The 12,738-nt window shown below is 43.4% G+C and overlaps 1 protein-coding gene across 1 annotated transcript; it reads left to right on the top strand.

Annotated features, from left to right (window-relative positions):
- The first annotated feature begins 1,534 nt into the window (after nucleotides 1-1,534).
- Nucleotides 1,535-11,357, top strand: SMG8 (SMG8 nonsense mediated mRNA decay factor). Its single transcript, XM_088449501.1, has 4 exons — nucleotides 1,535-3,178; nucleotides 5,141-5,286; nucleotides 5,640-6,521; nucleotides 9,947-11,357. The coding sequence occupies exons 1-4, from the start codon at nucleotides 1,567-1,569 to the stop codon at nucleotides 10,142-10,144; spliced, it is 2,838 nt and encodes a 945-aa protein (XP_088305627.1). The 5' UTR covers nucleotides 1,535-1,566; the 3' UTR covers nucleotides 10,145-11,357.
- Nucleotides 11,358-12,738: the final 1,381 nt, after the last annotated feature.

The following is a 12,738-nucleotide window of genomic DNA, read 5'->3' as shown; positions in this document are numbered from 1 at the left end:
CTGGGGGGGAAACAGGGCAGGGGAGGCTGGACTAAAGGTGGAGGCACAGGGCAGGAAAGGCTGGCTGGACTGGGGGGGGGGGGTAGGGCAGGGAAGGCTGTCTGGACTTGGGGGGAGGGCACAGGGAAAAGTCAGGGACTATGTGGTACCTGGTTTAGTGATTTCACTGTGTGCTGTCCCAGTCACATAGTTGTGTCAGCACCAACCCAGAGTCACCAGAGAGAGGGGGGCCTGGGTGGCAGCAATAGTCATGGAGAATTTATATAATGCCGGCGGTATTTCATATATATGACACTGGCAGCGAGCCAATCACAGCTCGCGGCTCCTGGGCATAGAGGGGCAGCTCCTGATTGGCTGCCGGTCAGTAAGCTCTGGCTGCACGCGGCCAGCACCATATTTGAAATGCCACTGACGTTCTATCAATTCTGCCACCCGGGCCCCCCTCTCTCTCCGTGTCCCCTGGACCCGGGACTTGAGTTTCACCAAGAAGAGTATCAATGAACAAGGATAACCCTCTGGAAACACAGGAGCCACTGGGCCTGGACCAATCCTCAGGAAGGAACACAGGGCCTGATTCAGCAAGGAACGCACGGATGCAGCCACAGCACCCGTCCGCTGCGAGTATATGCTAATAAATGCATATGCTAATAAATGCATACGCACGCAGAATAAGCAGACGCCTAGCAAAACACAATACCTACCATTTCCATTAATGTGCATTCTGTTATACCACACAAGACAGCAGAAACATCGAGAACCATGGAACACATTAGCATATTAGTCGTTGACCTGACTCCACACAGGATGTGTGCCGCTTCCTGCGTGCAACTAGACCTCAGGCTACGGCCATCGCCATGAGTGCTTAATTATGTACGCCCCTTAAAACGCCGTCCAAACACGCCTGCGTTTGCTCGTCCACCCCCACAAAACGGCACTTCCTGTCAATCACTTTTCTCTGGGTTTGCGTTGCCTTTGCACACGCAGTAGCCATCGCGATAGCTAGTACACGCACTGCGATGCATGCGCAGAGCTAAACCATTGGGTGCGTGTATTCCTTGCTAAATCAGGACCACAGCTGTTCAGGCAATGAGTCTTTCCTAGGCCTGGAAATATACAGGAAGTGGTATCAGGTAATTGGTCAGGCAATATACGTCATTTAGCTCCGCCCCTGCATATGGACTTGCAAATCTGTCCTAAAATCTCCCCATCGGGAGATATGACTACTCTTTCGGGTGTGCAGGGGGTTACCCGAAAAATCAGGATCCTCCCACGACTCCCTGGAGAGTAGGCATGTATGCCATAAAGGCCACCAAAAGAAGAAATCTGTCCCCTTGCGGGAACGCTTAACTCACTATAGGTTTATATTCCCACGTGGATAGTAAGGAATGACGTTGATTATTAACAGATGACGTCAGGGTCCGTTTAGTGAAGAGCATCTACATGCTACCAAGTCATTAGTACCTGGTCACGTGCAAGAGTGCATGGCAGGTGTGCAATGTTTTTGCCGGTCGCCAGAGGGCGCACTACAGGTAAGCCCTCAGTTCTGATGGAGACTGTGGTAGATGCATGTTCCCGGCCGGACACTTCCTTTCGTTGCACCACGCTCAGTGTACCGCTGAATCAGGTCCCCCCGGTAGAGAGGGGACCAAGAAGATGTCAGCGGGCGGCCCGGGCTTGTTGCGGGAGCTGCTAAGCTCAGAGCCGGCATGGAAAGAGGACGAGGTGTGCGTGGTCGGTGTGTTCGGGAAAACCGCGCTGCTGCAAGGGAGCTGGGACAAGGGCTGCCTGGTGAACTCGCTGTGTGACCGGCACGTCTTCCCTCTCTTCCACCGGCCGCCGGAGGGGTCGCGGGAGCGCAGCCTCTTCCAGACATACTACGAGCAGGAGTCCCGGGTGCTGTATGTGCTGCTCACCGGCATCAGCGACACCGGGCAGCTGGCGCGGGCGTGCGAGGAGCTGGGGCGCGGGGTGTCGCACGCGGAGTCGCACGAGTGGTGGAAGGACGAGGAGAAGCTGCACTGCATGCACGTGCTCTACCTCTTCTGCGCGTGCCACCTGCTGCTGCTCGTGCACCCTGCCTGCGGCTTTGACATCGCCTACGAGAAGCTCTTCCGCGCCCTGGACAGTGTCCGCCAGAAGCTGCTGCCCTCACTAAAACCTGCGCTCAAGGATTGCCCCGTGGGGCTGGAGTGGAAGCTGAATGCCCGCCCCTGCCCACCTCGTCTACTCTTCGTCTTCCAATTGAATGGCGCCCTGAGGGGCGTGGAACCTGGCCGGGGCTCAGCCCAAACAGCTGCGGATAAGCCCAAGAAACACTCGCCCAAGAGGAGGCTACAGCATGCCCTGGAGGACCAAATCTACCGCATATTCCGTAAGAGCCGCGTCCTCACCAACCAGAGCATCAACTGCCTCTTCACCGTGCCCGCCAACCAGGCCTTTGTCTACATCGTGGCTGACCAAGATGAAGACCCCATAGGCATGCTGCTGGATGGCCTGCGGCACCATTGCACTGTCAGGGACACCGACTCTGCCATGGTGCCCATCTCAGGACCCCGGCGCTTCAGGATGATGAGACACAGCCGACAGCAGCTGTCCTTTACCGTGGAGAGCAGCTCAGGGGTGTCCGGGCAGCTGGTGGACTGCACCCTGCGGGAATTCCTCTTCCAGCATGTAGAGTTAGTGCTCACAAAGAAGGGGTTTGATGACAGTGTTGGCCGAAACCCACAGCCCTCACATTTTGAACTGCCTACTTATCAGAAGTGGGCAAGTGTAGCCCTGAAACTGTACGAAGTCATCATAGAGAATAAAGATGATGATCCTCCAGCATTTCCTGGCGGGTATCCGCCAAAGTTGTTGGCCAATATGAAAGTACTGGAAGGATATTTAGATGCAGACACCAAGTTTTCAGAAAATAGGTGCCAAAAAGCCCTTCCCATGGCACACAGCGCTTACCAATCTAACTTACCCCATAATTACACCACCACAGTGCATAAGAATCAGCTGGCACAAGCATTAAGGGTTTACAGCCAGCATGCCCGTGGACCAGCTTTCCAGAAATATGCCATACACCTTAACGAAGATTGCTACAAATTTTGGAGCAGCGGACACCAACTTTGTGAGGAAAGGAGCCTGACAGATCAACATTGTGTACACAAGTTCCATTTGCTTCCAAAGACAGGTAAATACTGCTTATTCTGTGTACTGCATCATGCTATGTTCTGGGCGTCTCCATTATAGGGGCAGCACATCTGCTTCCTGTTTCATCACTAACAAGGTGATTGTTTTTGGTAGAGCTTATTTGCCCTTTGCGCTAGGAATCTGGAAGTGACGTGAGTGAGAGTGGAAGTGCGCCGGACCTAGAGAAAGGGCACTTCTGCACATTCCCAAAAAGGGGCCAATGAAAAGGGGGCGTGTCTTTATGTGTCCTCTTTTCGTCACTCTTGGTGAAACAGCCTAGCGGGAACGCTAGTTCCATGTCCACCTAAAGAACAAAGTTGTCCTCTTGCGGGCTTGCTACGCTTGCCACTCTTCGGGCTCGGTGGCTCGCTACAAGATTATATTCCCCCTCTATGCCCACATGGATGGTATGGAATGACGTTGGACAGTAGCTAATGACGGCAGGGTCCTGTCTGCAAAGGGAATCTAGACACCAATTGTTTTTATCTCTGTTAGATCTATACTGAACTTTGGCATGCATTTTGTAATTAAAGGATAATTATGTCAGGGCCTTTAAGGACATTCTATGAGCTTTCACAAACATACTTTGGTCCCCTTTATGCTCCAGTACCACTATTATTAACTGACGAATCACTAAGTTGATACATTCTTCCTAAAACACACATGGGTATTAAGTATAGAGTTGGGGAAATTTAAACTTTGCTAAAGTGTCAGGAAAGAGTGTGGAATGCTAAGGGGGCCATCGCTAAGCTTTATGATACAAAATTGCTCCCTCTCCCATTACATTCGAAAAGGGGAGCAGTATAAATGTAAAGTAGCAGAAAATAGTTACTACTAATAGTTATACTGTATTATCAGCTCTGTTTTATGTGAGCACTAGATAACCCTATATGTTGTAATTTCCTTTTTGTCATCTGATGTTAAATATTAAGAGGTGATTAGATAAAATATTCACCATTTCTAGTTTCTGTGAAGGTGTAAATAAGTCCCCTTTCAGACATACGACCCGGGAAACGTCCTGCTCAAACCCGGGAATTTCTCCTGTGCAAATTCCCGGGTATTAGGTCGAGACCCCCCCCCTTCCTTTTACACTACAGCGTCTACCCAGGAAATTCCTAGGTAGACCCCTTTCAGACATAAGCCGGGTTTTTCATAATACCTGCCTCTCCTCTGCCCCTCCTAGCCTATCCCCTCTCCGGCTGCCGCTGATGATGTAATCAAAGTTCAGCAGACAGTCAGCCGGCCAATCAAAATGCAGTATTTGTTTATTTTATTATTAAATTATTTGTTTTATTGCCCTGGTGGTCCAACTCCCAAGAAATTCCCTGGACAATTGGAGGGTTGGCCACCCGGGTAGGTACCTTTCAGACATACACGAGTCAGGCCAAATTCCCGGGAATCTCAGTATGTCTGAAAGGGGTATAAGTCTGTTTGCGGCACTTGGCATTCTGCACAGTTGCTATTGTATGTTTAATCCGATTAAAACCTTTTTTCCCTATTCTACTTCACTAAGGTGTGAAATTCCCATCAATACAATAGCTTGAAGGACATGGCTGTGAGTGCTATGTGGTTGACGGCAAAATCCGAACTCATTGACAATGTAGCCAGTTCCGTATTGGCCAGAATTGTGAGGAATGGTCTTTGGTAGCGGATACATCCCTTGAGCTTGGTCTTTAGCTTTGAGCGGGATAGCATAACATTATGCCTACAACGTACTTCCCAGTGTTTTAGGAAAAATTAAGCAAATATATTATTAGATTTTGAAATCCCTTTAAGTAAGTCTTATGTAATCTCCCAATTGGTTGGTGAAATGCTGCTGGGGAAATATTGGAAATAGTTTTGTTGAAAAAATAGTAGAGAACCTAACTTCCTAAGGGCATACTTATTGGTGTTTATGTTGCCAACATTGTGTTCATCTAGCTTGCATAGTTGATTATTATTTTTTTTACGGTTACAATTTCAGGAGAGAAGATTGAACCTGACAGAAATCCTCCAATTCTGTATCACAACAGTCGGGCAAGGTCGTCTGGTAACTGTAACTGTGGGCGAAAACAGGCTCCGCGAGAGGACCCGTTTGACATCAAGAGTGCCAATTACGATTTCTATCAGGTACTGTTCCTGATCAATTTATAGAAATTACCAGACACCTTTCCAGATTTTTATTTTCCCAGTTAGTGTATGATGATACTTTATTTAATTTGTAAGGGAGAACTGGTAATTTGTATGCATTTACTACTGTAAAACTAATGTTGACTTTAAATGTTTTTTTCTTTTTCTTATAAGTTGCTTCTTCCCAAAGTTGTATTTAGTAATGGACTTCTTTGAAAACTGTGACATAAATTGGCCACTGTATATGATTTATAGCATGTTAAGATAGCTTTTTCAATCATCTTTAAAACCTGAGTTTTTGCTTGTACCTTTACAGACAAGTCTGCTTTATTCACTAATTATTTATTCTACAGATACTGGAAGAGAAATGCTGTGGAAAGCTGGATCACATTCATTTTCCCATATTCCAGCCTAGCACGCCTGATCCTGCTCCTGCTAAGAATGAAGCTCCCGCCACTTCCCAAGAAGGAGAACTGGAAGGAGAGAAGATGAAAGATAAAGAACCTCAAACACAGGGTGAAACCACTAGTTTGAGTCTGGCTCTTAGTCTTGGCCAGTCCACTGATAGCCTGGGAACATACCCAGCTGATCCCCCAGCCGGCGGAGATAATGCAGATGCTCCGGCACATGGTACAGAGGAGAAAGGAGAAAAAAGGCCCAGTTTAGTGGATCGTCAGGCATCCACTGTTGAATACCTTCCTGGTATGATGAATTCAAACTGTCCAAAAGGGCTTCTACCTAAATTTTCTAGTTGGGCACTAGTAAAACTTGGCCCTGCCAAAGCTTACAACTTCCACACAGGTTTGGATCAACTTGGATTTATCCCAGGTACCAATTATCTCATGCCGTGGGACATTGTCATCCGCACAAAGCCAGAAGATGAAGGGGACTTAGATGTCAACTCTTGGCCAGCTCCGAATAAGTCTGTCCCTGGGAAAAGAAGTGGTGTTGCAACAGGAAGAGGCCGTAGAAGGGATGATATAGCAAGGGCGTTTGTGGGTTTTGAATATGAGGATTCAAGAGGCCGGAGGTTCATGTGCTCAGGACCTGATAAAATTATGAAAGTGTTAGGCAATGGACCTAAAGAATCAGCAGTCAAAGCCCTCAACAGTGACATGCCTTTGTACATGCTGTCACCATCTCAAGGACGAGGCCTTAAACCTCATTATGCACAGCTCATGAGACTGTTTGTTGTGGTTCCCGATGCTCCTTTACAGATTGTAATGACACCTCAGGTAAGTTATGTCTAATGACAGTACGGCTTTAACATTCAAACTGTAATTAGTTATCCTGTATTAGTCAAATCACATGTACACCCAAAAACTGAAAACAATTGCATAACTATAGTAGTATTCGCTGTAGGCGCCGGACCTAGAGATAAGGCACTTCTGTGCGTGCCCAAAGAGGGGTGTGTCCAATGGGAAAAAGGGGCGTGTCTTTATGACTCGTCCCCTTTTCGTCTCTTGGGGGCATGGCCGACACTTACGGACATGCCAGGCAGCCCCCAAGCGCACCGCCGTTTTCCCTACCCACGGGATACTGCGGCCCGCGCTAGGGGACACAACCCGCATGCTGTTTCACCACCCTGCCGGAGGGCAGGGTGCTTTCTGCCCTTTAGAAATAGGGCAGGGCCCAGCGCCCCGCTGAAACAGCCTAGTGGGAACGCTATATAGTACCATTTTTCAGATTAGAGCTCTTGGAGCAAATTTCTTTTTATTTTTCTGTCAGTTCCATGTGATAGAATGCCACCTGACGTTTGGACAAATCTTCCTTATAACCACCTCTCCTATTATTAACTGAATCCAAAAGGTAACTTGCACCGCTTCTGGGTTAAAGCTGTCCATGTAGCCTGACAATTGATAGTTTGTAATTATAAGGAACTTTTTCGAAAAGTGGAGCACCCCTTTAAAAAGTAATGTACAACCTAGCAACATCTGTAGCAAACCAAGCTCACCATATGATATGTCCTTTTGTCTTGGAAGCCAATGGGTAGCTTACTTGATGGATTTGGTTTTAGCATATTTTGTTTGTTTTTCTTTTAACCCAAGAGTCTCAGATTTAGGTGTTTGGGGTTTTCTCTTGATATGTCTTATGCCCTGCCTGAGGAATTTCTGAATCATGTTAAGTGTTTAGTATATTATTAACATTTCTGAAAGCTTGCTACCTAGTTGGAGGGCATAAATACTCCCTGATTATTTTATAGTAACTGAAAAAAATTGCACGCATGTGTAAAATTGCAACTATCCGGAAGATGTGTGCAGGTTTGCACCAGTCGTATATGTCGCATACATTTACACCCAGGCTGTTAACCATTCATTTTGATTTTACGCAAACTGATGTAATTCCTGCAATGTCTGTGTCTAATTAATAACATTTGTGATAACACAGCAATAATTATTGAGTCTGATTCTCCCATGTCATTTGTAACAATCTAGTTCCTGTTACATATTTGCCAGACTTTCCATATAAGACACAAGAAAGAAAAAAAGTATAACAGAAGCGCTGACAAACACATAAATAAAAAAAAACACAATAATAAATCACACACCATGTGATTTATCATTGTGTGTTTTATTTATGTGTGAGTGAATAATAAATGTTTAGTGTTTGTCGGTGCTCCTTTTAGACTTCTTTTTTTTTTTTTTCTTTTCCTTGGTACCTTTTTGTGGGGTGAAAGTTGTCCCCATATAGTATTAGAAGCTATAGTCGACACTTTTTAGCAGAGAAAAATTGTCTATTCATTCACATAGAAAGTTAGCACTAGATTATCTCTACCCATATAGGACTCCAGTACTTTGGAAGTGTGTTCAATTCCTATAATTCTGAATGCACATGCTTTACTTTATTCCTGTATATGAATACTAACTACAGTGCTTATATGTAAAGTATCTGTTTGTATTCTTTCTATTATAAACACCATGTGGTATGTTAGCTATATGCAAAGGAGGGAATAATATGTTCTTTAGACTACATGGAATACATTGTACAAAATGTCAAATCTGATTACATAATGTCACAGCTCACCTGTCCCGTGTGTGCAGGTATCTGTAGGAGCAGAAAATGTACAGAGGTGTAGCACCTTAATAAGGAAATTAGATGTCTTAAATCACAATATGTAGTATTCAACAAGAAACCAATACTATAAATTCTAAAAACAATTCTAATATAGTCTTATTAAAATAAACAACAAAAACACATAATCCTGTGCGAAACAATAAAATAAATATTAAAACAGAACATAATAGCTGGGTTGGGTACGATATCCCGGCGGTGACCATCCCGGCGGTAACAATACCAGCAGCGAAATCCCGATGGAGTTTGAGTATTCAAACCCATATCAGATTCCTAATACACCCCTCTCGCAGCCTAACCCTAAACATCCACTTTGACAGCCTGTCACCTTCGGCAAACTAACCCTAACTGTCCCCTACCGTAGCCTGTCAGATCCGTCTGTATTTTGACCAGTCGGGATTCTGCTGCCAGTATTGTGACTGTCTGGATCTCTAATAGGCTCATTCATGAGCAGCAGTCAACATAATTTCGGCATTACAAATATATCTTGAGCCTACTAATTCATTCATGTGCATCAACAGTTTCACTAAATATGCAACCAAATCTTGTCAAAGTTTATCTGTTTGAACAGCATGCATATAACTGTTCTAAAAGTATTTTTGATTAATATACGTAATACTATGCACAATGTAGCCATAATGAAAGTTCTCCTATTCGGAGCTGTCTGTTGCTCTAACTAATAGTTGGAATTCCACTAAATTATATAGACACCATTATGTCGACACTGACAAAATTTCGACATGTTCAAAATGTAGACTGGTACATAGGGGGGAATCCAATTACCCGCAAACGTGGAGAGTTGCCATTGCAACAGCGCATAAATGCTGACAACCGCACCCAAACTCTCACCCCTCACGGCCCCTTCTCACGCCGGACTCGCACATTGTTGATGCGCAGCAAACAAAAATCTGCAAGTCTGGCGGTACGGTAAATGTGGCATACAGTTGCATTTACTCATAACTTCATTGCTTGTAATTGGATTCCCCCATTAATGCAAATACACAATTTTAATTATATAATGAATAACTAAGAGATAATTTAATAAAATTAAATTCACTTAGCATCACAGGGATGTCGCTCGCAGGTTGTGCCCGGAGCTATTTAATTGCTCACGCTGTAAGCCCACGACTAGTGGATTTCTGCGCTAACTGTACTCATGAGACTAATCGTGGTCTTGTTGCTGTGCGGTAACACCCTGACACCCGCCACTAATCCAGGAAGATGCCGTTTACTGCGATTAAGCCCTGTGCATTAGTCGCGGTAAAGTGCATCTCCCGGGTTAAGTGCTGGGCACAATGCAGTACATTGAATAGCTCCAGGCACTTAACCCAGAAACTACATCCCCACGATGCTGATGGAATTCCCCCCTTTATGTGATGTTAAAGAAAGCTGCACAGCTGTAACACCATGCCTATTGGTGTCTGTCTCCAGTAAAGTGTATCCAACCTTTTATATTTAACATGTGTTTTACTTTTGTAGTATCAAACACCTATTTCAGAGTTTATGGAGCATGCAGGCGATTGGAAAGGTAACATATAAGTATTTCTAAAACAAAGTTTTCTAATTTCGTATGTTTTCTTCTTTCTAGGTGCAGCCTGGCCCACTTCCATGTCCTATTTTCTTTCCTGAAAAGCAGGAAATCACCTTGCCATCTGATGGACTATGGGTACTAAGATTTCCATACTCTTATGTGACAGAACGAGGGCCTTGTTACCCCCCAAAAGAAAATCAACAGCTTATCAGCTATAAGGTTATGAGAGGGATATTAAAGACTGTCACACTATAATACACATTTTTTCACCACCCAACATCATCTCTAGGTTGTGGATTTGATTATCAGTAGCGAAAATGAAACTTTGTTTTTCAGAACACGGGAAAGGATTTCTCCCGCTGAACTAGGTCCTGTTTTATACTGATGTGTAATTTGTATAATCGTGTGTAAACCTATGTGTATGTATATATATTTATATATATATCATGATAGCTTGACCAGTACAGATCCCATAGTTTCAATTGTAAATGAATGTCTCTATGGCTGTCAATCATTATTTATATAATATAACATTGATTAAGCAAATTCTTTGTATTTCATATCATTGGTTTTGTACCAATGTTTCACATTCCTGGCGCACTATTGCTGATTTTATGGACAGAACAATTATGTAGCCTATCAAATTATTAAGAAGCCGTTACCTCCCTGGGGCCCTCTCTGGTTAATATTCATGAGACCTGATTTATATAGGAGGAACCATTTTCTAGTGAATTTATAAGTCGCATTCTCATGAATATTAGACTACCACACAAATCAGATGCCTTCACTGTATGTAGGTGGCAGGTCCAGATTAAAATGTTTAGGATAACGCTTGCATTGCAAGGAGAAGCCATTATTCCCAGGTATCCCCTGAATCCACTCCACCCTACTAGGGATTAGTGGGTTCCTTCTTATGTGCTAAATACTGTAAAATTTGTGTTTTGCGTGTGTACATATTGGACTAAGTATTGTCACAATGAAAACACTTTGAATGTATTTGCTGTAAAGCTTAAAGGGAAGCTTTGTCATAAATGTAATCCATAAGACAGTGTCAAGCAGAACATAGTCATTTACCTATCAATGATAGTGCAATTTGAGGACTGTGATTATCATTTAAAAATTGGTATTTACATTATTTTTCCAAGTGTGCTTGGGTATCAGAGAAGCACATAATCATGAAGCCTGAACATAAAGGATACAGTATTATATTAATTAAAAGAACAAAAATAAGCATGTCGTATGACTTGATAGGTAAGCTTTATACGTTTGAGAGGAAATAAAGCTCCCTTATTGTGAAAGCTATGGGGAATATGCTGCTGTGTTTTATACAGGCCCTATATGATGAATTAAGCATGTATTTTATCCATATGTCATACCTGTATAATTTGTATTATAATTACATGTACTGTAATGTATTGTAAAAGTTGATTGAGTGGCCAATGAGTAAAGTCTAGTCTTGTTTGTATAACAGTGCAGTCTGAATACATTACTTTCATGTAGATTTGCATAAATTGTACACGATGATTGATGCAGAGCGAGCGCATTTTGCATTCACAATAGGCCTATGCAACTCTGGCGAAAATATGCACATATGCAAAGTCAAGCGCATCACAAGAGAATGACCAGCTCGTGTCCATGCACTTTGCTTATGCCACACAGAAGGGGTAATCAAGCACATACTGTATATATAGTAGCATTCATGAATGGAAAGCTGCATTAGGCTGCGGATACGCCACTTGTACAACTGGCGTATTTTCCTTTCTAAGAAAACATACTTGCAAACGTGCCCAGAACTCATTAGGGCTCGTTACTCAAGTAAAAGCAGTGTTTACACACCAGTTTACAGAATTTAAGATTTTATCGGCTTGTTTTGAATTTTTTTTGTCTGCTGTTATTTACTATTATTTTCCAAGAAACTATTAGACCATAGATAGTTACAGTAATGATCAAAAATTGCCTCAGCATGCCTAAACCAAACCTCAAGATAAGGCGAAAAAACAAACACATACACACAAAAAAAGAGGAAGGGACAGTTCCGCAAACGCTGATGCAGCAAAATCAGCCACCCCTGTAACATAGGGTGATGTGTTCCAGGACCTCTGGACCCAGTCATATTTCAGTAATCTGTCACGTTTAGCAAACCAAAAACTAATCCCATACTTACCATCAGCAGAATCCACAGGAGTTTCCTGAACAACCTCTTGTGGATTCTCATCCTCTGATAGGGCTGGCTCTGATGTAGCTCCATCTGACACTCCAGCTCCTCCTGTGCATGCTGGTTTCCTATAAAACACACAAGCAAAAGTCAGTAAGTTTTCAAACTCATGACCATTATTAAAACACCTGTAAGGATAAATGATGTCCACAAATGCATAATGCAAACATTTACAAATTACAGGACGTCAAGCTATGAAGGATTGGTTACATCCACCCCTCACATGGTGGATGTTAATGTCCGCGGCTTGTAGAGCACCTGACATTACACATTTTTGCTCAATAACAAGGAGTAGTCATACTCCGTTTTAAAGATGTAGTAATAATGTTGACATTCATAATGTCAACATTGTTCAAATGTCAACATTAAACATATCTGTATTTGCAGAACTTTGACCTCTGAAGTTTTCCTACTCTAGATCTAACCAATATTATTTTCAGCATTGTTGCAAGGTGAAAATACTCTGACTACTTTTCCCTACATTTCTTTCCCTCTTCACTGCTGCTTCCAGTTGGATCACACTATTTTCAACAAGAATTCATTAAGGATCCAGGTATTTTTGTAATTCTACAGGAATTTTCGGCAAGAATTCGGGGGCTATACTGTTTGATCCATGTATATTTTTTAAAATTAA

The sequence above is a fragment of the Taudactylus pleione genome, unplaced genomic scaffold (assembly GCF_031769625.1).
Source record: "Taudactylus pleione unplaced genomic scaffold, aTauple2 ptg000487l, whole genome shotgun sequence".
NCBI classification, from domain to species: Eukaryota; Metazoa; Chordata; class Amphibia; order Anura; family Myobatrachidae; genus Taudactylus; species Taudactylus pleione.
This window is presented reverse-complemented; position numbering and strand designations above follow the sequence as displayed.